This window comes from Nesoenas mayeri (assembly GCF_963082525.1).
Source record: "Nesoenas mayeri genome assembly, chromosome: 22".
In the NCBI taxonomy this organism is placed as follows: Eukaryota; Metazoa; Chordata; class Aves; order Columbiformes; family Columbidae; genus Nesoenas; species Nesoenas mayeri.
In genome coordinates, this window is record NC_137572.1 from 4,476,032 (window position 1) to 4,499,513 (window position 23,482).

The 23,482-nt window shown below is 44.0% G+C and overlaps 2 protein-coding genes across 9 annotated transcripts in view; both read right to left on the reverse strand.

Annotated features, from left to right (window-relative positions):
• Positions 1-504: 504 nt before the first annotated feature.
• Positions 505-17,088, reverse strand: NFRKB (nuclear factor related to kappaB binding protein). Of its 2 annotated transcripts, none has more exons than XM_080357867.1 (27): positions 16,963-17,088; positions 16,245-16,639; positions 15,086-15,254; positions 14,470-14,671; positions 14,252-14,379; positions 13,672-13,846; positions 13,400-13,501; positions 13,203-13,276; positions 12,738-12,822; positions 12,117-12,297; positions 11,842-11,950; positions 11,268-11,394; positions 10,320-10,385; positions 9,982-10,061; positions 9,854-9,897; positions 9,692-9,749; positions 8,695-8,869; positions 8,402-8,508; positions 7,836-7,959; positions 7,339-7,418; positions 6,488-6,708; positions 6,112-6,388; positions 5,576-5,794; positions 4,649-5,434; positions 3,894-4,000; positions 2,999-3,134; positions 505-2,388 (listed from the first exon to the last, which is right to left on the reverse strand). In XM_080357867.1, exons 2-27 carry the CDS (start codon positions 16,598-16,600, stop codon positions 2,263-2,265), a joined length of 4,314 nt encoding a protein of 1,437 aa, XP_080213993.1. In that variant the 5' UTR covers positions 16,601-16,639; positions 16,963-17,088; the 3' UTR covers positions 505-2,262. The 2 variants fall into 2 exon arrangements, with proteins under 2 accessions (XP_080213993.1, XP_080213992.1); XM_080357866.1 differs by having other exon boundaries at positions 9,692-9,752.
• A 2,366-nt stretch (positions 17,089-19,454) lies between these two features.
• The window catches only part of PRDM10 (PR/SET domain 10), a 34,031-nt gene continuing 30,003 nt past the window's right edge, over positions 19,455-23,482 (reverse strand). For all 7 annotated transcript variants that reach the window (XM_080357872.1, XM_080357873.1, XM_080357868.1 and 4 more), the window contains 5 exons: positions 23,185-23,355; positions 21,821-21,961; positions 21,023-21,191; positions 20,307-20,419; positions 19,455-19,718 (listed from right to left, as the gene is read on the reverse strand). In XM_080357872.1, coding sequence (XP_080213998.1) covers positions 19,482-19,718; positions 20,307-20,419; positions 21,023-21,191; positions 21,821-21,961; positions 23,185-23,355 — 831 coding nt within the window. In that variant the 3' untranslated portion in view covers positions 19,455-19,481. The remainder of the gene's footprint in view (positions 19,719-20,306; positions 20,420-21,022; positions 21,192-21,820; positions 21,962-23,184; positions 23,356-23,482) is intronic.

Consider the following 23,482-nt stretch of genomic DNA (forward strand, 5'->3'; position numbering starts at 1 on the left):
ATGTCAGAATAGGATTTTCTCTAGTATTTTCATCTTCCTGTGTGCTCCTCAGCTCTTGCTGCACTGCTCATCTGGAACACATCTGTCATCCGAGGACACAGGAGCCACCACTTGGAGCAGAGTCCTATTTAAATACATCCTCATCCAGTCCCAGCACACACCAAAAATACCAACTTGAGCTCCCTCTGCCCTTCAGCCCACTGTGCAATAGAGGTTACCTACTAAAACCAAGGGCTTTTTACTCGCAGTGCCTTAAGGGTTAGTTTTCAACCACAGTGGAAGCAACTCATCAGACAGGTGGGAGCTGAACCACAGAACAGGCTCCACTTTGTTCCTGAAGGCTGGGAGTAAACAGGTATTACTTAATCCAGCATGTGGTCCTTTGAAATAAGCAGCCCACTGATGCTCTTTCCCCAAAAATCCCAGACTTCAAAGGCAAATGCAAGAGGCTTCAGCAAAGCCAATGGTTTAGCGAAGAGTTATGGAAAAAAGGAGATGGTGAGGAGCTGAACAGCCGACTTGGAAACTGAGCAGCAACAACCTGAGACACACTAAGCTCATGGGATTAGATGCAGGTTTCTTGGTTTTAATACTGTGTCCAGTGACAAATTCACGGAGTTAAGAGCAAGAGGATTTGCAGCAATGTAAGAGGCTTCACTCTGTAACCACCTTTCAGCACTTGATTGTAGTTTTTGACACTGAGGAACTTTATTAATTATGAACAGAACCAACATAGCAGGATTGTCTTGATTATGTTTTGAATATCAAGGCTCTTTCACATAAACTATACCAGGGAGTTGCTTGTAGTCTCTTTAATTTCTTATTTTAACTTCACAACTGAAAGGACTTCAGAACATCCTCACCTCCCTCCCGAACCACATCCTTTCTGCTGTCTCCTTTGTCGCTAAGTCTTACTTATTCAACACTTTGCAGCCAGTTCTTTCTTTTTCCTGAAATACCTGATTTCCTCCAACCCTCTATTCTTGAAATAGATTACATCCAGTAATGTATAACTCAGTGCAAACTACGTGTTAAACTAAAGACGACAAGAGAAGACAGGTTGAAAAGAACCATCTTACACAGGCAATGGACAATCTATTAGCCCTTGGTAAACTAGATAACCATTGTGCACAAAACCAAGCTGTACAAAACCGAAAGAAGATGGAGGAGAGATCGGTAAGGCTTTCTGCCCTTTATTCTTTTCCTGGTCCAACATGTCATCTGATCTCATTCTGAGAAAGCTTCATGGTTATGTTAGAAGAGCCATGAATTCATCTCCGGTACGTGCAAAGTTCAAACAAATTCACATAGAGAAGTAACATTGCAAAGGTAAAATCAAAACTGACGGCCAGGATCATGGGTTAAAATATTTCTTCTGGGTCCAAGAGACTGCAGTTTGGGCATATTTGAAAACATATTCCAAACTTTTAAAACAAGCTACAGGCTTTGTTTGACTGATTAAAAGATTTATTTGCTGAGGAAAACAAAAGGAAGATCCTTCTGGTGAACACTTTCTTTTTCCTTTCCAGAATATTCCCATTTGCCTTGCTCATACAACGACTTTCTGTCTCTCTTCCACTTCTCACTCTTCCCCGTGGTTATTAGATTTTTTTACAGCAAAAAACCGTCTTGACTCCCATCCTGCCTTTGACAGAAATTTGATGTGGAAGTGGTATCTGTTCAAAAGAATTCTGAGCTCAGAGATAGCAGAGAGGTATTGAAAATGTCTATAAATAATACAGTGAATGTGTTTAGGATCTACTTCCAGGCTATGTTACAAACTCTGGTGTCCAAGCCACCATGTCCTAAGTCATCTATATAAAAGTCGTGACCTCTAGACTCCAGCAAAACGAGGCATCTTCTTCATGGCTTTGAAAAGCGTCTGAATTACCCCTTCCAAGCAAGTTTCCCTGTTTAAGGAAGACCCAAGATCAACTACTTTGTCTACAACCCAAAACCCAGAGCAATGGGAACTGCAAAAAGCCCTTCGGATGGGAAGAGAACAAAGAAAGGAAGACATTTCTTAAATGATCAATGACTTGGCTTTACAGATCTGGACTGAAACATTTGGGTTTGTAGGTACAGCATCTTTTGCTGCAGAATTTCTGCCTAGACACGACACTGCTGACTCCAGACAAGCAAGGGGACAGAATCCAGTCCAATCCTGCCAGGACTGTGCCTAGATAGTCTTGGGTGCTTGGGTGGGGGATGACCATGGGCTCAGGGAAGTCCTTGGAGAGCGACCCATTTTCAAACCAGTGTTCAGAGCTGATCTTGGGTGTCCTTTGGAGATGGAGCTGTTGTCACAACCACAGTGGAAACTGCTTTAGTAGAGCCAGACACTGTTCCCTGTTGGAGATGGGAGGCTGGTACAGTTTGAATCCGAACCTGTTGGAAATGGAAAGAATGACATTCAACTCATGGCAACAACAACCTGGTGACACGTTGCACTCGCGTCACACTCGGAAGTGCTTTCATATTATCTGCCTCTGCTGCCAAAAAAAATCCAGTTATATGAACAAGACCAAGCACCAAAACATAGCAAGAACAGAATCTGTCACAAAAAGATCACTCTGTCCACTGTTCATGTGAAATCGTGGCAAGAGATTCCAAGATTAGGGAGGAAGAACTAAAAAATACGTGTCGGCTGCTTTTACAAGTTTTCAGAAGAAGAATCTGGATCCATTGGACACTTTACTTCTAGAGAATTGTTAGCAGCAGCTCTCAATGCACATTAATTCTTTGAAATACACTAAATTTACAGGTAGATATGCACACAAGTGATGCAATTTCTTCAAGAAATGGTGACCTCCAGAAGCCAAAGCACAAAGCACTACAAAAACACCAAGTCTTCAAGTAGTTGGCAACATTTTGCGACATGATTTTTGGTTTTACATTCATGAACTTTTAATGGAACCCCACATATCAAATGTAAAGTCCTCACGGAGATGTCAAGTAATAAAAAAGCAAATACCATTCTATTTCTAGGTGCCGTTACCTGCGTGGCCTGGCCTTGCTGCTGCAGCTGCTGCAGTTGCTGTGCAGTCAGAAAACTCACTGGCTTGTTCCCAGCGATGAGTTTTGTCCCCGCTGGCATTGTCGTCAGGATGATATTTCTACCTAATCCACTGATGCTACGGAAAGAGAATTGTGGAAAGGTTAGTGAACAGCAGGCTAGGTCCTTCACACTCACAAATTGTTCTTCAGTTGCTAGGAGATTAAAGTTACTTCGCTAATTTACTAATGATTTTAAGCAGTGTTTTTTTTCCCCAGAAAAGTGGCAAATACACAAGTGACAAGTTTATGTCAATCACTATGACAGAGAATTCCTTTATCGCATGAATTAAACCCTCTAATTCTGGACCATGCATATCACTGGGTTCGTCTGATCAGACCTGAACACTTCTCAAGGGATGCAGAAAATAGCCGAGCACACAGTGTTCTACCTGGAAATATTAACTGAGGGAGACACTACGAGAATTCATGGAAGAACAAACAAAACTACTTCAGTACGTGAATGCCAGAGGAATTTTCACTGAGGCAGTTAACACTTCCTTAGTTTCTTTAAGGGAAAGATGGCTTCAGATTACATCTATTTTCAGGTATATCACCTGGTTAATTCTTTCTGAAACACCCAAACTAATCTAATAGCTGGTTTCAAGGAAAAAACCATTTTTTTTCTTCAGTGTGTTTGCTAAAACATCTCAGGGCACCTAAACAAAGACTCTTATTCTCATATCCATTCTGTTTCTTGCAGCTAATGGATCTATTAACAGACTCCATGTCTGTTCCACCCTCTGCTCGTGTGCTCCCCAGGAATCTACCAAACACAGACATTCCCCAGCCTATTTCTACAATGAAACTACCAGACTACCAAACTACCAAATACTCACTTGGCCCCGAGGTTGCCCTTGATGATGGGGGCAGTCACCACGCTCTTGCCTTTCACCGGCTGGCTGATCACCGACAGAGGCACCGTTATGCGTGCTGGTAGTTTACCCTGGAGAAGTCGAAGAACACGTGAGGAGGTCAGCAGAGAAGCTGTTGCCAACATGCAATGAAACCACTCAGCTTGATTTTTAGGAGTCCTGGGTGTAGAAACCAACAGCGGGTTTGCTGAGGAAATGTGGTCCCTTTCAGGCTCATTAAAATTCACTTCACAGCTGCCTGAGCCATGAAAAGCCACATCATCTTTGCACCACAGTATTTCTCTGGGAAGGATCACTACAGCCATTCATGATTTTTATCCTTATTCAGCTTTCACAGCACAGTTTATGGTGCCTTCAGCTTTGGGCATTAAAATGGCATTAAAGCGGGGAATTTGGTTAAAAACATTAGTATATTATAAGCGCTTCTAGTTCTGACACAATTCCAAAGGAAATAATTTTGGAGGTGTGAGGCACAAGGTAGGACTTCAGATACGCAAAGTTTCCTTCATTTGCTCACAACACAAGGTAAGTGAAGATATATCTAAGTGTTTTCTGGCTATTCAGCTACAATTCCAACACCATTAAATTAGTTGCAGATCCCCATTCTATTAAATGTGAGCCTTTGTGGCTGTAAAGAGCAGCTTTTAGACATAAACCATCACTGTATTTCAGCATTTCCCTTTCTCATGCACCTCCAGAGAAAGCTGAGCGTTACTTACCGCCTGGGACGTGGATACGACGGTGGTGCTGACGGGTACCTGCCGCACGGTGGTGGCTCCTGTGCCTATCGTGATGGGAGTCCCCGCAGCTCCCGAGGCCACGGCAACCGCTTTGGACACAGTGGCACTCACAGTGGGCAAGGAGACAGCCGAGGTATGGACCGTGCCGGCCACGCTCACTGCCGAGGAAGAGGGGACTTGCTTAGCGTGAGTAGCTACAGTAATCGTCTGGCCGGCTTTGGGGGGCATCACCCCGAGCCCCTGCACAATTCTGATCGTAGCAGCCGGCTTGGCCTCCGTGGATGCCACTGTCGTGATGGCTTTGCTCTTCTGATCGGCCACAGTCACGCCCAGCGCGGGCATCAGTCGGAAAGCGGAGCTCGTCGGCTCTGCAGTCTTTAGGTCCGGAGTCACTTTAACCACTGTGCTGCCAGCTGGGCTTGAAGAAGCTGAAGTGGCCGTGCTGGTCTTGGCTGGAGAATCAGCGCTCTGGACAGGATTGGACGTCACGTGCAAAGTCGCGGAGATGCCTTTCCCAGCAGTGCTGCTGCCTGCAGCTGCTGTGAAGAGGTCCTGAGTCAGTTTGACGGTTGTGACTTGTGATTTGGCCAGGGTGGCCATCATGTCCGGTGTGATCCGCAGTACGGTCTGTCCCTTCGCGTCTGTGGTGATCGAGGATGGCGGAAGGCGCAACACGTCCTTTCCTTGGATCCGAAAATTGGTCGCCGCGAGCGGGATGCCGCTTCCAGGCTGGGTCTTCATGCCGAGTTGTCCTGTAATAGCCACCTGGAAGAGATCGGAGAAACGGCTGTATCAAACCGGGAGAGTACAAGGCAAAAACAAAGTAAAATTTTCCAACAGGTTGTTTGTTCCTGTGGGAATGGAAGCAGCACGATGCCAGCACTTGTCTCTCCCACTCTCTCTCACCTGCTTGATGATATTCTGGCCGGCTACATTCTGGATGACCGTGGTAGAGGAGGTGCTTGCAGCAGAACTGCCCGGAGAGCTGGTTGCTGGTTTTACAGCAGGACTGGGTGCTGCAGACAGTCCTGTCACTGTGATGCCCGTCTGTCCTATCACAGAGCTCCCCGGTCTCTGCACCTGCACTGGACTGGTTTGGGCTTTTACTGGCAGAGTCATCACAGCCTATGGAAAGACAAAGAGGCAGCCTGTGAGCAGATTAACACAATACTAACAGACTTTTTATCCCGTGACTTACAGCTTGCAAGTTCGATGGACTTTTTATTGCAATGCACAATTTAATGGTGACACATAACAAGAAATAAGGCAGGAAAAAGGAGCACTGAACAATATTACTAACGCACAACTATTTCTATGCTCCAGCCCTGCAGTTACTGCATGTTCTGAGTGAGCAAATAATCCCTGTGCACCATACTGAAACACTAGAAGTCACCAGATTATAAATCAGAACAACTCCACCACTTCCATGCAGCCAAACTCACCTGAGGGAGCACTTTGGTCTGCGTGGCCGTCGCCGGGACGCGGATTTGAGGCACCGATGCAGGCTGCTGCTGCTGGGTTACCACCGGGGCTTGCTGAGACACAGTGGGGAGGCTAGACTGGGCTGTGACCACCCGGACCTGCGGCAGGCCCGAGGACGTGGTGTGATTTACCACCCGGGGAGGAGCCGCCTGCGGCCCCGGCTGCGTCTGTGAACTCTGGGCTGTGGAAAGCAACGTCCCAAGCTGCGGCATGGTAGGGGAGGATACCAGAAGAACACTACGGAAAAGATAAAGCCAGTAGATGAGCAAAGTTATAGAAAATGGCTGAGAAAGAACCCGTAACATTCACGAGCAACGTATGAGACAGAGGAAGTACCTTTGGCTGGGTTTTGCTGGCTCCGATCCAGCGCTCGATACGCTCTTGGTGACCACAGACACCGGTGGGGGTGAAATCGGTGTTGCCGGTAATGCTGGTGCAGTCGGTGTCACAGGAGTCACGGGAGTTGGTGGCATGCTGGAGTCACTGAGGCTCAGCTGGCTGGGCTCTGATGTGCTGCTGGGCAGAGCTTTCACAGAACTCTCCTTGCTACTAGATTTCTGCAAAGAAACCACGTCAAGCATGAAGGTCTGCACAAAAACGAGGTCTGACTGTTGCACTCTGAGCACTTTAAGCCGAGTTCTGTATGGTTATGAACGACGCCCTGGTGCTAAATCCTGAAATCAGAGATAACTGACTGTTGGCCTTCCTCAACTGCAGCCACAAATGGGCTGGTGCTACTCTGTTGGCTGCTCTGTTTGGCTGCTCCTGTTCTCAGGGAAAAGTGCATCTCAGCAGTGACAAACATTCATAACGTGCAGATTTCCATCTTGGTTAATTTGCCAACAGCAACTACTTTATGAATATTTATATATCAATAACAATAACAAAAACCAGACATCCAAAGCCTGACAGCTTCAGCACAGCAAGGGGAGAGCAGCACTCTGCCTAAGATTAACCTCAAAACTAGATCTGAAAGACCAGTCCTAAGACAGGGAGCACAAACAGATTCCATTAATCTTTCTGCTGAGATCAACAAAGACAACAGTGGAAACATCATGAACTGGTAACTCAACTAGGTGGCAATTTTCATCAGCCACTATGGATGCAGAATTTATGGATTAAGTTAAGCGTGTTTCTTCTTCCCGATCTCCAAAGCAGCTGTGCAAACCTGTGTAAAATAACTTTACCATTTTAGCTGGAGGTTTTGGCTTCTGCTGAAGAGCTTTCTTGGCCTTTGCTGCAGCAGCTTGAGCCTGGTGGATCCGTTCTGCAAATACGAATCAACGGTTAGAGCTCCTGAATGCAAGCAAAACGATCTAAGAGGCAAACTCAGAACTGTAAGTTCATCTTCAGACAAGAAATCAAACACATATAGTCATCTAATAGTGCAGAGAAAAATATCAAATTAAATTAGCCAAAAAGGCTGAAAAAAGACACATAAGAAGCTGTGAATGCGCATACAGCTGCAGTTCTTGTACATGAGATTCTGTATTTCAAACAACTACTTGAAACTGATACACTGCTCTGCAAGACTGGATTTAAGTGCTGATGGGCTAACATTAGCAACCTGACTAGAGAAGAAAGAAAGACTGACAGATTAATGTTCAATATCCAGTTGGACCGAAGAAGATCAGGAGATGCACAAAAATTTTCAGTGCTTAAGATATCACCAAACCAGGCTTACCAAACTCTTCCTCACTCCTGTCCCGGTGCAGGTAGATCCACAACTTGCGTCCAATATCGTATTTCACACAGGGATCTTTCTCGTAATGTAATCGATCCAGAGCACCACTAACAACAGTATTAACCTGAAAGTTCAGAATTCACAGAATTACACGATATCCCTGGTCGGACTAGCCAAAGGTTATGAAAAGAAAAGTAATCCTATTTGCAATAAAACCTGAGTAAGCTGCTAGCAATTTTCATCTGAGTAATAACTGAGAGATGCTGCAGCACAGGCTGCTGTTTGCCACCAAAGCTGAAAGCTCTGATAATTCACTGTTTCTCAACCTAAAAGGCGAGCAGATACATGGCACAGTGTTAATTTTGTAGCTTTTGTAGCTGGTTTTTTTCATCATCCAGAGTTCGGTTTGCAGATTTGCAGCTGCTCACCAGAGCAGAACATAGTTCTCATACGTTAATCAAAGCAGCATACAAAATTATTTGGCATTAGCCACTGAATATCACCCAGGACTGTGCCGTGTATTTTTAGGAGAATCTATTTAAGATCAGACACCACATCCAACTTACTTGAGCACTCGTGACATCAGGAGCAAGGAACTGTGAATCTTTAAGCAGCTCACAGATTTCAGCACGAGTTCCTTCTCCATTAGGAAGGCGAGCAGCAGCATCACGAACTGAAACGCAAAATCAGAGCTTAATCTTGCAGCTGTAACTAGGTAGTTGTATTCAGCAGATACATTTCGGTATTGTTTTCTTATCCTTGCTCTCATAGTGCCTACTCGCTCACTAATAATGTAGATTCCTAAAATAATCATTGTTTGGAGGGTCAGGGGAGCCCTTTTCTTTGGCTATCACCTTACCGAGGGACAAGATGGTAACATATGCTGGTCTGTCTGAGCGCAGGAGAGAATGCTCTCGGGCTTTGTTTAACGAGGTTTCCTTGTCAAACACCCCTTTCACGGGACCAACAACTGACTCAAAGCCATGCATACGGAAAGTGAAAGCTTTGTGGGGCTGGCTGTAACGGTAACGTTCCTGTATTTGGAAACAAGAGGACTGAATTTAGCAGGAAACATGTAGAGCAAAGTCAAGTTATTTTACATTTCAGTTATCATCATTCTCTAGAGAAGTGCTTCTTTTATTATTTAAAGGCTCAAATATTGCTGTATAAACTAGTTTTGGATCAAGACAAGCACAAACTACTTCAAGAAGAATATAAAGTGCTTCTTACCCGAAGTGTGCAGGTGCAACACATTAGGTAAATTAAGCAGCGGCACAGACTAGAGAGGTGCCAGAGATAAACCTTCTGCCCAGTAAACACCCCTTCCCCAGCAACAACAAACCCTTTCTTCCCCCTCTAATCTGGCAAGAGATTTCCAAAATTGAACCTGGATATTCCACCATGGACACAGCACATGTACCCAGGGAGAAGAACTGTCAGCACGTCTTTAACCTGTAACACACACTTGCAGCTACTGCAGACAAGATAACTAAGTGTATGGGTGCACTAACTGCCATCTGCTGCTTGTACTCATACACACCCCAAAAATATTATAGAGACGAGTCATCCTTGTGTGCTGGGGGATGACAGAGGAGATAAGAGGTTGGTAATACTGATTTCAATCAATTTTGCCCAATAGCCATTGGAAATAGAAGTGGGTTTGGAGTAAGCAGCTAGGCTGCACTATTAGAAATTGTTATGTGAGGCCAAGATACCTACACTTCAAGGCAGAAGAAACATATTAATTCTTTACATTAACAAAGCTTGCAGAGAGTACAAAACTGTCTTACAAATTTTCTTGTTTTAGTGGCCAATTGTTTTAACATGTGGATTTAAAATTAAGATTCGCTTCCTACCTGCTCCTGGAACACGCGTTTCTCCTCTCCAGTGCTAGGTCGGACTACATAGTCAGTCCTTCTGAAACAAAGGTCACCATCAGTTCTGAGCAACAAGCCTGCAAATTCTTCTGAACAAATTCTGAAAGCATTTGATAATATCAGTAAGTATTATATACTTACACTCTGGGAACTGGTGTTGTGGCATCTGAGCTGTCTTCATTTTCCTATGGAAAAACAGAGAAACGTCAGTGTTGGATTTAACTCAGTCAGGTTTTCTGCTGCTAGAAGGTGATTTTTTTCTGACTCACTTTGAAAAAAGTCTGGTCTTTGGTCTCCAACCAGAGTTGAAACAGTGCTGCCAATTCCTTCTCATGATCTTGGCAAGAACCTAGTCCAAGAAATTAACTATTAGTCTGAATAATCAGAAGGCATGGTCTGTAGAAAATACAAATGTGTTCAGACAGATTTGAAGGGTGCCATAAACACAGTTAGGTCAGCAACATAAAGATCTACAGCCCAGCACCTTTGCTCACTTATTCTCTGTCTGCTGCTGATACTAAGGTCTTGTGAAAACCTCAAATCCAAAATACATCTTTGCCCAGCCAAAAGGAAAGTTCCAGAGAAAACAAGAGCACAAGACACTCACCAAGCAATTTCCACTGCTGAGTTTTTTCCTTGAATTCCACAAAAGGCGAGAAGCTGGATGGAACATCTACAATGAAAAAAGTGCATGTCAGAGACATCATACAATTGTCCAACCCCCCAAATGTTGTCATGCAAGCTGTTAAGACTCATAATGACAGAGAAAGCATTTTACGTGATTATGTGAGTGTATCTCTAAATTTACACCTTCCCAAAGGGAAAGTAAGCATCTCAGAGTAACAGTGCAAGCACAAGAAAAGAACAGAACAGGATAATGAGTCTTCCATCTACAGGCTGTCAGATGAGATTCTGTTCATGCTGTGAGGCACTGGGAACTGTTACTGTACGGTGACAATTCCTGGGTGCATGGGATGCAAGTTCAGGATTTACAGCATTCACCAGCAATATGGGGAACATGAAGTATCCACGCTGCAAAAGCCACTACAACTCTCTCTCCCTTTAAAATTTCCCACTAAGCAAATGAGAGCCACGGATTAATCTAGTTTGAAAGGAATGTCTGAAGTTTAGCTGCTTTAAGCCCCAGGTCAAGCTGGGTCAACTTCATGTTTTCCGTGGATTGCTCAGGGCATCATCTGGTTTATTTTTTATTATCTCTGAAGACAACCACAACGTCTTCGCACCAGAAAGAGACTAATTTCCTCCTGCTTCAAACATCCTGCCTTGAGCGCATGATCTAAACAGGAGAAACTGCCTGTCTAGAGGCAATTTCACACACATTTTCATACACTCAGGAATCAAGCTGGATCTTATCTACCATCCACATGCAAAACAAGTTTACCACAATCAAGAAATGTAAGCGATAAGAAACGCTGTCAAGAACACAATGAATTTTTGTAGTGATGAATTAAAGCTGATTTGAGCTATAATATAAACCAGCACTAATTAGAACTGAGGTACAAGCATCATCACTATTTTTAACAGCCATTCTTACCTCTGCTGTCACCTGTCAAGTACTGCAAGGCGGGTAAGACCAGTTCAGACCAGTTAGAGGCAAAGGAAAACCAGTTATTTAGTGCGCTGGCAGGAGACGATTGCCAATCTAGAACTTTATCTTCAAGCTGGAGAGGAAAAAGAAATATTCTATTACAGATATCACACTTTAAACTATGGCTGTTTTAACAGAAAACAAAACAGCTAAACGTATCTGGGGGAAAAGAAGATTTTTATATATAGAAATAAAAATCACCTGACTTTTTAAAGTAACCATATTTCATACAGCAGACACCAAAAAGAGGGAAAAACTTCCTCACCATCTCTGCCCTTAATATACAAAGTACATCTAACCATGATCTAAAGAACAGCTATGGAAAGACTTAAGAGATTCAACTGACTAAATTTATGAAACATGTTAAAAACAAAATGTGGTACGTACTCCCAGAGGGTTTAATTTCTTTAATATGCCATCTACATATTAATATAATCTATAGCAGGACAGCTCTGGTGAAAAATCATTATTACATGGCTGTAAGAGCCTGTATTCCCTAGATAAGTGGGTGGTTCCTTACCACAGATAGAGTGGCAGGTCCTTCCAGAAACAGGATCTCCAAAAGCAGGAAAAAGAAGCTGGAAGATATTTCATTTATTCCAAGGCATGGCTTCATATCTTCGAGAGGTCTTCAAATGAAAGAAGACAAGCAGAGTAAGTTCCCTGAGGAAATATTCACCTTCACAACACGTATTCCCCACATCCCAAGCTGCACAAAACCTGCAGGAGTCCCACAGAAGTCTGAGCTGCTCTCTCCATCTGTGCAAGGCGCCCAGGGCCCTCTGGAGTACTTACTCCTCTTTGACAGACGACAGAGCCATGGGGGAAGGATCCTGAGACATGGCTGGGATTCCGTCCGCATTGCTAAGCGAGTCAGCCAAATCTTCCACTTCGGATTTAATAACCTTTAGCTTTTTTTTCTTCTTATCTTCCTTTTCCTTCACTTTTTTCTTGAGGGTTGCAAGGTCATATAAGGCTTTAGATACAATAAAAAGTAGAACAATTAGAAAGCTTCCTATCACATCTTAATGAGAGTCAAACTATACATTTAAACATATATTCAGAAGCGTATGTAGTGTGCAGTCATTCATACTTCATTGCATCTTCCCAGTCATTTCCACAAAACTTTATTTTTCCCCTCAATGCTCTGTTTTAACAGAAAAGCCTTATTTTTCAAACCAGAGCACAGATAGAAAATAACATTCCTAAATTAGCTGGAAGCACCTTCAGCAGAAGGTGGAGTTGCCTGTGAGAGACTGAAAGGGAACAACGCACAAGCCCAGAGTGCTTAGCCAGCTCTGTGACCAGCAAAAGGACACAAAAATCTATCGAGACCACTTCTACCCTTTGATTTTTGCACACACAGATCATACCAAGTATTCACCAGTGCACAAACACCGTGTCCAAGCCACTGACCTGCTAAGGAACCTTTCCTGCCAGCATTTACTCGAGTCATGATGTCCTCAAGAGTCACATCTGTCGTCACCAGATCAGGGTGGTCCTACACAGGACAATGGGATAGAAATTAAAATTAGGAAAGACCAAAGTGTTAAGGACACAGAAGATAACTAAGTACTGAGACACCCCAAACTTACCCCGGATCAGCTTATAAAGTTATTTACTGCAATAAAAATTGAGAGGTCTTCTAATCCTGAAATCCAAAATTTTCTCTCTCCAAAACACAACACTAGAATTATAAAATCCTTCTAAACAGATAAGCGTAAATAGGAATTGCATACATATGCTGACATGTAAATACAGGTTGCGAGTTGCATGTAAAAGGTAGCAATCATTTTGTCACTCAGAAGCACCCTGAGCTTTACAGGTAACAGACTAAATGATAAATTGCAGTCCCACTCCCCAGACTTCTTGACATCTTACAGGTTGCCGTTTTCGTTTCTCGTGGTGCTTCCTCAACATCATCTTCAAATCACTGTCCCCAAGTTCTATCTTGTCTGCAACAAAAAAAAACTTTCAGAGATTTCACATGAAACGACAGATTTTCAAACTAATTTCTTGTGAGGTCTCAAAGTAGCTCTCACCCCTAAATCTGTATCGGCCCCTAGTTTGGTTCTCACCTGCTGTTTTCATGTCCAGGGTTGACAATGTGGGGATCACTCTCAGGGGAATTGGTGGACTCGGACAACGTCCTGGAGAACTTGGAGGCCAGGAGCTAAGATCTAAAATAAAGAAAGAAAGAAAGAAAGAAATTCTACTCCTCCGTGTTGATTCGATCACAGCTAATAAAGCTGGAGCCCAGTTCCCATTCTTCTATCAAAGACACTGTCCTCACATCAAAAATCTGTCTTTCTCCATTCACACCTCAAAAATCTTCAGTCCAGGTCATTACCTTCTTCATCAGAAGACAAGGTGGTATCTCCACACTCCTCTTTCACTTCCCTCAGAATCTTCAAGTAGCGCCGATGTGTCCGTCTATCTCGTTCTTCTGTGTCATACGTTGGTGGGATGTGCCTTCTCCTCAGGGTCGCATCGGGGCCTCCTTTCCTGGCTAAATCCAGCAAGTACTGAAGGATGAAATAGGGGTGACATTAGTGATCTCAGCTACGGCATTATAAACTTGAACAGAGAAGCTCAACTCACTTTCAGCAAGTTTAACGTTTGGAGTAGAAAACAAAGGCTTGTTAACAGGATAGTAAGGTGTAAAGGGGCAAATGTGGGAAGAAAGGGACAAGGCGGACATCGAAAAAAAATAATATACACAAGCGAAAACTATGAGAGTTTCAAAACCTGAGATGTGCAAACTTAACAATGTTTCTAGTGTTCTCATATTATAGGGGCCATCGGAAAACCAGAAAAGCAGCATTCATTTAGAGGAAAATACCTCCGAGAACTGTGAATGCACAAATACCAAGACAACCGATTCATTACAGAGCACAAGAAAGTGAGGATCACGCTCCGAAGGCACTCACGTTGCGGGAAGCGAGGATCTGCTTGAGCAGCCGGTAGAAATATTGCTGCTGAGAGCTCAAGTACCGCTTGTACTGGGACTTTAAACAGAGCTGCCGGTATTTCACAACTTCAGGATTAAAGTGTCCATCTATAAGAAAGAGGTAAAAAACACTTGAGTTTTCATCGAGCTCTAGTCAAGAACTTAACCCAGAAAATACAGTTTACTACACTCGCTGACCCCGGAAGAGTTTCTGCGCGATGTGTAGTGGATTTCCGAAACGGAAGTTTTCACCGCCGAACAAGGCGGAGATGACTTTGTTCTGATGCTCTCGGTTGTTTTCGGGAAAGTAGGGCAGGAATTTCTTCAGGTGGTCTCGCTGTGCATCTGTCAGCACCTCCTGCCACGTCGACAAGCTGACAACGTCAAAGAAGATGTCGGGCTAAAGAAAGCAAAAAACGATAGTGAGGAAAATGCGTCCATGATGATTTTGTAGCCCTAACGGCTTTTTGAATAACGCAAGAGACTGTTTCACGTCAAATGCGGAAAATAATAGAGGAAAAGTGAGGAAATTAATGACACTATTAGCAACGAGAAAACAAATTCAAAACTCCTAACTAACAAGACCTTCTTAAAGGCAATTTTAAAATAAGAGAGGTTGTTATCTAGAAAAAGAACATAATAATGGTTTCATAAGATGTTTTCTTGAGATTAATCAAAGCCCTTTTGAAAACCTTTTCTAAGACAGTCAGAAAGGTTTCCTCTCTTTTCAGTTTGCTCTGAAAGCTCCGCAAAAGGTGTTAAACACACTGTTCATCGAGGATCGGGAAAAAGAAAGCGTTTTAGCGCTGCTCACGTCCTCCAGCAGGTCCTCGGGCAGGCTGACCCGCGCGGTCCCCAGCATGCAGTCCTCCATGATGCGCCCGCCGTGCCCGTCCCCGTCCCCGCAGGGTCCCAGCTCCAGCGGGTCCGTCAGCATGTGCTCCAGTGAGTCCATCTTCCCCCCGAGACGCGACGGCACAACCCTTGCAAAACAAAAATCCCAAAGTCTAACGCATCCCCGGCTCGGGGGGGCCACGTTTTGCTGAAGTACAGTTGGGTGGTGAGATACGTAAGGTATTATAGCGTCAATTTACTGTTTAATTACAAGAATAGCCATGTAAATAAAGAAATACTTTGCCAGACAGCGCATACTGTAGAGAAGCTGCTAAATTAATGTATGCTGTGATCAGGCTACAAAAGACGTACCCATCATTAACCAATTGACGTGATACATTATTTCTGACCACCTGTAAAACCAGGGGATATTTATCAAGTTTTAGATACTTCTGCACGACAGAAGATGAAGTAAAACATTGTTTAGAAGCAGAGTCCTCAGCTTGTATTTAACTAGCAATTAATAGCTGCATTGTAAGTGAGAAACCAAACGATTATAACTAACGTCATCGGTTATTTCTTAGCATAGATGGATTGTATGTCAAAGTTTTCAAAAGTTGTAATGCATCTGTAATCATTATGTGAATATAAGCAACGCAAAAGCATCCGGTCTTTGGAATACTCATAGAAGATGATCCTCAGTGCTGACAAAATAAAGAATTAATCAATTATAAAATAATTTATTAATGATACTATATAACTAACTCTGCAGTTATTTCTTCGTTTCAGCACCATGCACAGACTGGAAGGTACCTGTGACCCATCTTGCTTTGCCTCCCACCTGCAAAAACCCCATGTTAATGGAGCTAAATACCATGAAAAACTGTATTTAAATCCCGAAGGTGGTTTTAATGAGCAAAAGGTGTAAGTTCGGGTACTTCTCAGGCCGGGTTTGCAGCTCTGACAGGACCAAGCCCCCGCCTCCCCTCAGGCACCACAGGGCAGAGCTGTGCCCGCCCCCCGCTTCTTCAGGGGGAAAAACGCGCCAACCGCGCGGAATAAAACAGCTAAAAACATAAATAAACCATCAAAACAGCGTCGGAGAGTAAACACATGACAGAACCCCGCGTGTCTCATACCCGCTGCGCTGACTCCGGGAGCGACACCGACGCGACGGCGCTTTCCCGCGGTCTCCCCGCCGCGGGGCTGCCCGAGGAGGTTGGCGGACCCCTCCGATCCCCGCTGGGTGGCCGCGGGTCGGTCCCCGCTCGGTCCCCGGGTCGGTGTCCCCTCGGTCCCTCAGCCCCGCCGGCGACCGCTGGGCCGGGCCGGGCCGGGGGGGCGGGAAGCCCCCGCACGCGGCCCGCACCGGAAGGCGGAAGTGAATGGCGGAAGTCGATGGTGGAGGGCGCATGCGCCCTGCGTTCTTCCCGCCGCGCCTGCGCAACGGCCGGCGGGGCTCGGTCGCGGTGGAGCCCATGGCGACGAAGGGCATTTAGAAGGCGACAACCCCCTTTCCCCCAGTGAAGAGGCGCTGCGACGGTGGTTTGTGGGTTTTTTTAAAAAAAAAAGAGAAAAAGATTTATTAATTTCGTGTATTTTACACGGGGGAGGTTGCACAAGACTCCGAACACGAGAACAGTCACCGAATGTACAACGAACACACAGAGTTAAATAAGAGGAGGGGCCGAGGTGCAAAATCAGGGTGCTTGGGGGACTGGTTTGTCTTTGTTTGTTTGCTTTCCAGGACAATGGAGAAACGACTCAAAATGCTTCCAGGGAACAAGCTGCAGTGATGCCCATTTTTGAGCAAAATGACATTGAATGAGAGATCTGACTTAATAATAAATCCTGTACCTTCTGCACTGCAGAAATTGGAAGAAAATCCATGCAAACTCTTTGTCTTTGTTGTTGTTGTCTAAAACAATCTGTGCAATCACTGTTGTTCCTTACTTGGGAAGGAAAAATTCATGATACTTCACTTTCCAGGGCTGCTTCTCCCACACTGGTTTAACTCGAGACATTGTGAATTAATGTGAGTATCGAGAAACTGCTCTTGCTGTGGGACAGAGTAAAAACTTTAAGAGTCGAGTTCACAGAGGCTGCTTTAAAATAGTTTCCTGGAACACAGTGTATTTTTTAGCTTTAAATAACTGGTACAAGAGTCCTCATCCTGTGATCCTTTCCTAAACAGAGCAAAATATTTTTTAACTCCCCCACTTGCAATATCATGAAGTGGAAAAAGCTTGATGTCCATCTAAGACTACAGCACTTTTAAGACTTTAAAATTGCTCGGGTGAGGCAGGATCCACCTGGAATATCCCCATTTCCAAGACTTCTGTTTTCCTATTGGCCACACCATTTTTTACTTGTTGTTAAATAATTTAGCAGCCTGAAAACAAAGGCAAGACAAAACCTCTCTCACATGAACAACATCGCATCGCCCAAGGTCACAATTCAGAAGCCCTCGGCAACATGACTTCACGTCAATTAGTGGGATGGGCTCCTGTTTTAATGGTCCTCATTAACTTTGCCAGTCTCATTAGCGCCCCAGTACGGTGGTACAGCAAGAGAAGCAAAATCCCAGGAATAAATCTATCTATATTTTGATCTCATCACATGCAGTCGCTATTTCCATGCCATATTAACAGATACGTTAATTACCAAAGCAGTACCTGCTATGAGGCTTTGCCTACATGGAGCTCAACTTCCTCCTGTCCACTCTGAATTCAAAATTCGGGTCTAAAAGCTTTAACTCCGCAATGCCCAATACTATGATGTGTAAACATCCATAGGGCTTACTCACATGGGTTATTCTCATCTCAATCTGTGCGAGTACTTAGGAAAAAGAATCCTGGATTCACACTCTGTGCAGCACAGGAGAAAACAGATTTAAAACCAAAACAAGCCTCCCTTAGTTCTTCAATCTCAAGGGCCATTAAGAGAAAACATCCTTCTTTGCTTTTCCTTTTATAAATAAAGGTGTCCTGCTAGGCACAGACATTCCAGAATGAGTTTTCAAGCAGGGTGAAAGGAGGCTTAAGGTTTAGACATACACAGTATATCCGTGGAGTCGTAGTCATATTCTTGCAAATACCAGAATGCATTAAATAACCAACCGACAAGATCTGTGAAGGAGAAATACACAAGAAAAATAAAATGCGCTGCCTTAAAAGGTAAAACCTTCTCTTTCCCTTTCTCCTGGTCCCTAAAAGTGACATGAATTCTGTACATAGACCAGGTCTAGTAAAGGAGACAACCCTGCCGTGGCTTTCTGCGTCCCGTCAATAGTGGTCCACGAAAATGTTCCTTGTGTGTCCTGAGTCCAGGGCCAGTCACTTCACAGAACTGTCCAAAGGAATTACAGTGCATCGTTAACAAGGTATTTGGAAAATCAGGGTTATTAATTCTCCATCCAGTCTTCAAGGGGAAGAACAGAGACAACTACCCTGCCTCTTCAGAGCTGTGCACCTGCACCCTCGTTTTCTCCGGGCAAAATTATCTTTAGGTCTCAGCAGAAGCTGCTACGCAGACTAAGCTGAGACTTTCTTAATTTACAGGCAAAAGTGCGATTTTCCCTGCAAATACTGGAGGGGAAAGGAGATAACAGCGACTCCGTACTACCATTCTGTGCTACTATTTCAATCTGTTTGTTCCAAATACGGGTTTAAGACTGCACCTTTTTTTGTTTCTGGGACTGCTTGGTAAAACAGGGCAGGGCAGACAGCATGTAAACAGTTCTCTAGGATCGGAAAAATAATAATAATTTAACGGACTGCTTCAGCGCATCTTCACAGCTTCATCGTTCTATCCATCCCTGCGCACGAGGAGCCACCGCTTTGCTGCTGCTGCTCTTTTTCTCCAGGTGGTCTGCTCGCATCGAGCTGGTTTACTCCCTTTCACCCTGGCTGCTCAAACAAGGACAGAGGAATGAATTCTGCCACGTTTTGGCAATTTACACCACGTCCTCCTCTTTAACAGCTCCTATTAAAAATATACATACAACGTCATCAGCCAGTTAGCCTTCAGTCAGGCAAGCTTTTCCCCATACAATTGAAATTAAAGGTTGTTTACTGGAGACACTTCCAAAACGGAAAAATAAGGGTCAGCAGACATGCCAAAAATAAAGTCCAGAGCAAGCAGAGCTTTTGCTTCTCGTTCTTTTTGTTAAAAGCTGCATAAAATAGCATCCCAGAATGATTTGGAGGGTACTTCTTCACAGTCGCAGGGGACTTAAACCCTCTTAAAGCATTAACTAGAGCTCCGAGACTTTAGTTGGCATTAAGTGAGCATATACTTCAAAATATATAGAGCTCCAGGATGCCCGTGTACCTGGGCTTTTTGGGGGAGATGACAAGTGACACCATGAGGCTTCTTCACTCGTGTTCTGCTGAGAAAGTTCTGGGTTTGGCGATGTGGACCTCGCTGCCGCCGCTGCCGTTGGTGGTCGTGGTGATGACGTACTGGGCGGTTTGCTGCTGGCCGCTCGGCTGCGATTCCAGGGGCTCCGCGTGGGCTGGTGGCTGCGAAACGCCGACCGGGACCTCGCTGGAGAGCGAGGAGTTTTGTTTCGCCTCCAGATCGGGCTGACCTTCAGATATCACATAGTGAGTCTGCGTGGGGAATAGGAAAAATAAGGAATAATTGTTTCATCTTTGTCCTGGTGCTGTGCTGGAAGATTCTGAAATGAAGTTATATTGCATTTAAATGAATCTGAGAGCAGCAGAAGCCTAAGACGGCAGCAACTCTTCTTATTTTGCAGTTGTACAGATAACAAAAAGCTATCAAAATACTTCCAGAAAAAGTTCTGAAATTTGGTTTAATGCATACAACTTAGTCATAAACATTTTTAAGACTAATTTATACCACTAAATCATCCCTTATCCTGCAAACATGACTGAATGAACACTTTTGACTTAAAGTCACATATACAGGGGACAGATTCAGAAATCTATTTGTAATCCCCAAATAAAGGACTATGATGTAGATCAGAAAAAAAACAAATCACATATTTTCCTTTAAGTTCATGAGATTATTTCCTTTTGGACTATACAGTCCGGACCTCTTTAAGTTCACCATCATTCTCTCCTCTCTGTGTCCCAGTCATCATTTTGGCATTCCTTTAGCCTTCAAACTTTAGGCTTTAGGCCTGATGCGTTATTCTGGATTAAAATAACCCACACGATGATTGTTTTCCTTACCTGAGTAACTGCTTTTACTTGCCCTGTGTTGACGGTGGTGACCGGTGTACCCACAGCGGTCTCTGTGATCACATACTGGCCTTGGGGAATGGTCATCATCTGAATTTCAGATGCTAAAAAAATGGAAATTAAAGAATGAAAAGCTGCAGGTAAACTCAAAGGCCACCTTAAAAGATAATGCTTTATGTTAGAAAGATTTCAGGCCTGAAACAGTGGTTGTTAAATAGACATTCAGGTAAAGCCTTGTGAAACTTGACAGGTCTAACATCAGCTGCAGATTTGGCAACTCATGCCTAGAAAACACATCCTGTTCTGGCCCAAGAAATCACAGAATTCCCATCTGGAGCTGCATGAAGATGAACAATCATTTCCTGTCACCCCCATCTTCTGTATGATTGTTGCAAGTATCCATGCAAACTCAAACAAGCTGCTGCCCAACACAGGGATACTTGCAGAATCCAAGTTCTTTGGAATAAAAGAGCGCAGTCTGCCTGCCCAGACCACGCATCAGAGAATTACAGATCTGCACTAGGAAAGCTAGCACAGCCGTTTCCATTTGTGTAAAACTGTTTTATCTTCCCAGACCTCTCTGAATATTAACCACAAAGCTTAATGAGCTCTGAAAATATGATCCCATTTGGTAGCTGGAGAAATGGAGCACATCCTAGTCCCACACACAAGCCAGACGATTAGTGAGAGCTCCTGCTGACACTCACAATAGCTCCGAAATGAGTTCCATGTGCTGGGGAGATACGTGTGCTGGACTGAAGAGCCTTGCTGCTGCTGGAGGGCCTGGGTCGGCGTAGACGGAGTTGTCTGCATCTGTGAGGGGCTGAGCTCCTGCTGAGATTGTTGTGAGGAGGGACTCAAAGGCTGAGCCCCAACCTAAAAAATAAAAGTGTGGGGGGAGGGATTAAGTGTTCTCAGTGTACTAAGGATTGTCCTATTAGAAACGTTCCTTCTTAGGAAGGGAAAACACCACAAGGAGTTTCTACAGGGTATTGAACACAAGAAATGCAAAGCTCTCCTCCCTCTCCCCCAACCTCCTTCACTTTGTGTTTCATAAGCAAAGATCAGGAAAATGAAATGGAGACACTGTTTGCCAAAGGTTACAGAGTGAGTCTGTGGCAGAAAACCAAGATGAGAGGCCAAATGACCCAACAGCATGAAGAGCTGAACTTCAATTATTTGAGGAGTGCCGGTCCCATTTGCATCTTTCAATTGGCTAACTTTATTGAAGCTGCAGACTGGTCTGTTCCCAGCCATCTCTCTCTACCTTGTATACGCTGTTAGGAGCAAAAACCCCAAACAAAACCACAACAAAACACCCCCATGCACCCTAGGAACATCTGGGAACTACCTCATGATCTCAGAGATGTTTATGTGAGAGTAATTTCATGTATGGTCCTTTAAATGACATGGAAAAGACTACTATGTCCTAGATCAGCACGTGCAATGCGCCAGCTGAGCCAACTGGTAGGGGAAAAGTTTCCTACAAGAGAGAAGTGAAATACCTGTGATGATGACTGAGCTGCTGGCGATGGCTCTGTGACCTGGATGTGCTGCACCTGGATGGCATGTTGGGTGTATGTCTGGGGATCGTGAAGCTGCCCAACATCCACGGTGGAGTGCTGGGACTGGTGAGGTGAGGTAGCCTGGAAAAAAACACACAAAAAAATTAAATCAAAGCAGAGCCATATACTTCAAATGCTTTGCAGAAGCTGCTGTGTAAACCTCTTATTTGATACAAGGTCTGGAACAATAAGGTATGAGCCTTAGTGAGGCCATGGAGCACTCCTGGGAGATAAAGAAGTACATTTAACATATGTAATGGTACTGAGATGGTTCCGTGTCTGTGATATCAATGGAAAGGACATCCTGCAGGATGGACTCAAATCAAAGAGTCAGAAAACCAGGATTAGTGTCAACCACTGGACAACCCTTCTTTGTAAGCGCCTCTCTACAAAATGTAAGCATACTCCAGATCTGCAGATCCAATACTGTAGTTTGACATTGCTCTGTATCAAGACAAGTGCTTTAAGTCTTTCTGATTAAAGGCTTTTTTGAGCAACACTTGTTAATGATACCAATTGGAGGAACTTAATTACAAGTCTCAGATCTTGATAAAATCAATATTAGCTGCAGGAATCTGTATTAATTCTCCTGTATCATGAGAACAGCTATGGTCAATATTAACTAAGGCCATTGTTTAGGCCTTTATTAACCAAATTCATAACTTGATTTGTAATGAGGGAGCAGAAAGAAAATGAAATTTCAGATTCCAATACAAACACATGGTAATTTGAGCTTCACCCAGCAGATAATAGATTTGAAGGCTATGGCGATTTCTTACAGCTGCCCAAGTTATTTTCCTTTCCTCAGCTCAGTTGCTGTAGTTACACTCTGCTTTTATTTTTAGGAGGCTGTTGGGCATCATAGAGAATGAATATTCTAACAGATCATATGAAGGGGAAAAGCAAGTGCCTTCTGTACTTCCTTGTTCTCTGTGAGCCAGAGCCAAAAATTGGAACTACAAATGTGTCTTCCCAGCTGCAAAAGAAAAGGGTCACCCATTAACCCACTTTTCCAGTTGCTAGAAAACCTTCCTAGAGCAGACTCCAGCAAAGGTGCCCTGATGGGTAGAACTAAATTAGGACTGTGTAGAAATGTCTCCAGGAAGCCGATCTAGACTGGCAGGACTATTTCTGCCCAACACACAATGTTTACAATGGAAACCCTAAGCATTATCTATCAGTTTATCTGTAAAAAATAGTCTGCCCCACTTTTTGTAACTACTCCTTAAACTTCCCAAGCATTACAGCCCCAAGAAAGCAGAGGCTTGATATGGTGACGGTCAAAACCACATCAGGTTACTCACCTGGGCCACTTGAACAACCTGCAGCTGTATGTGCTGAGGCTGCTGCAAGCCGGTTGTGGACTGCGACACTGGGATGTACTGGATTCGTTGGTAATCCCCCTGGGGAGTCCGATAGTCTGTTGTGAGGGTCTGGGATATCTCCGTCATGGCTTGTGTCAGTAAATCTGTTGTCTGAGCAGGCAGAGAGACACAGACCATTACCACTTATTGTCTACTGGACTGAATACTTTTGTAGAGCTATAATTCTTTCATCACACTGGATCTACACATACACCATTGAGCCTAAGGATCATTTATT

What these genes read in the sequence shown, in the direction of transcription:
- NFRKB (XM_080357866.1), bottom strand. Translation starts at nt 16,600, where the DNA reads ATGCCCTTCGTCGCCATGGGCTCCACCGCGACCGAGCCCCGCCGGCCG. An exon ending in TCCCGGAGTCAGCGCAGCGG is followed by an intron (nt 15,255 to 16,244) that starts GTATGAGACACG and finishes TTGTTTTGCAAG; the next exon opens with GGTTGTGCCGTCGCGTCTCG. An exon ending in AAGGGCAACCTCGGGGCCAA is followed by an intron (nt 3,135 to 3,893) that starts GTGAGTATTTGG and finishes CTCTTTCCGTAG; the next exon opens with CATCAGTGGATTAGGTAGAA.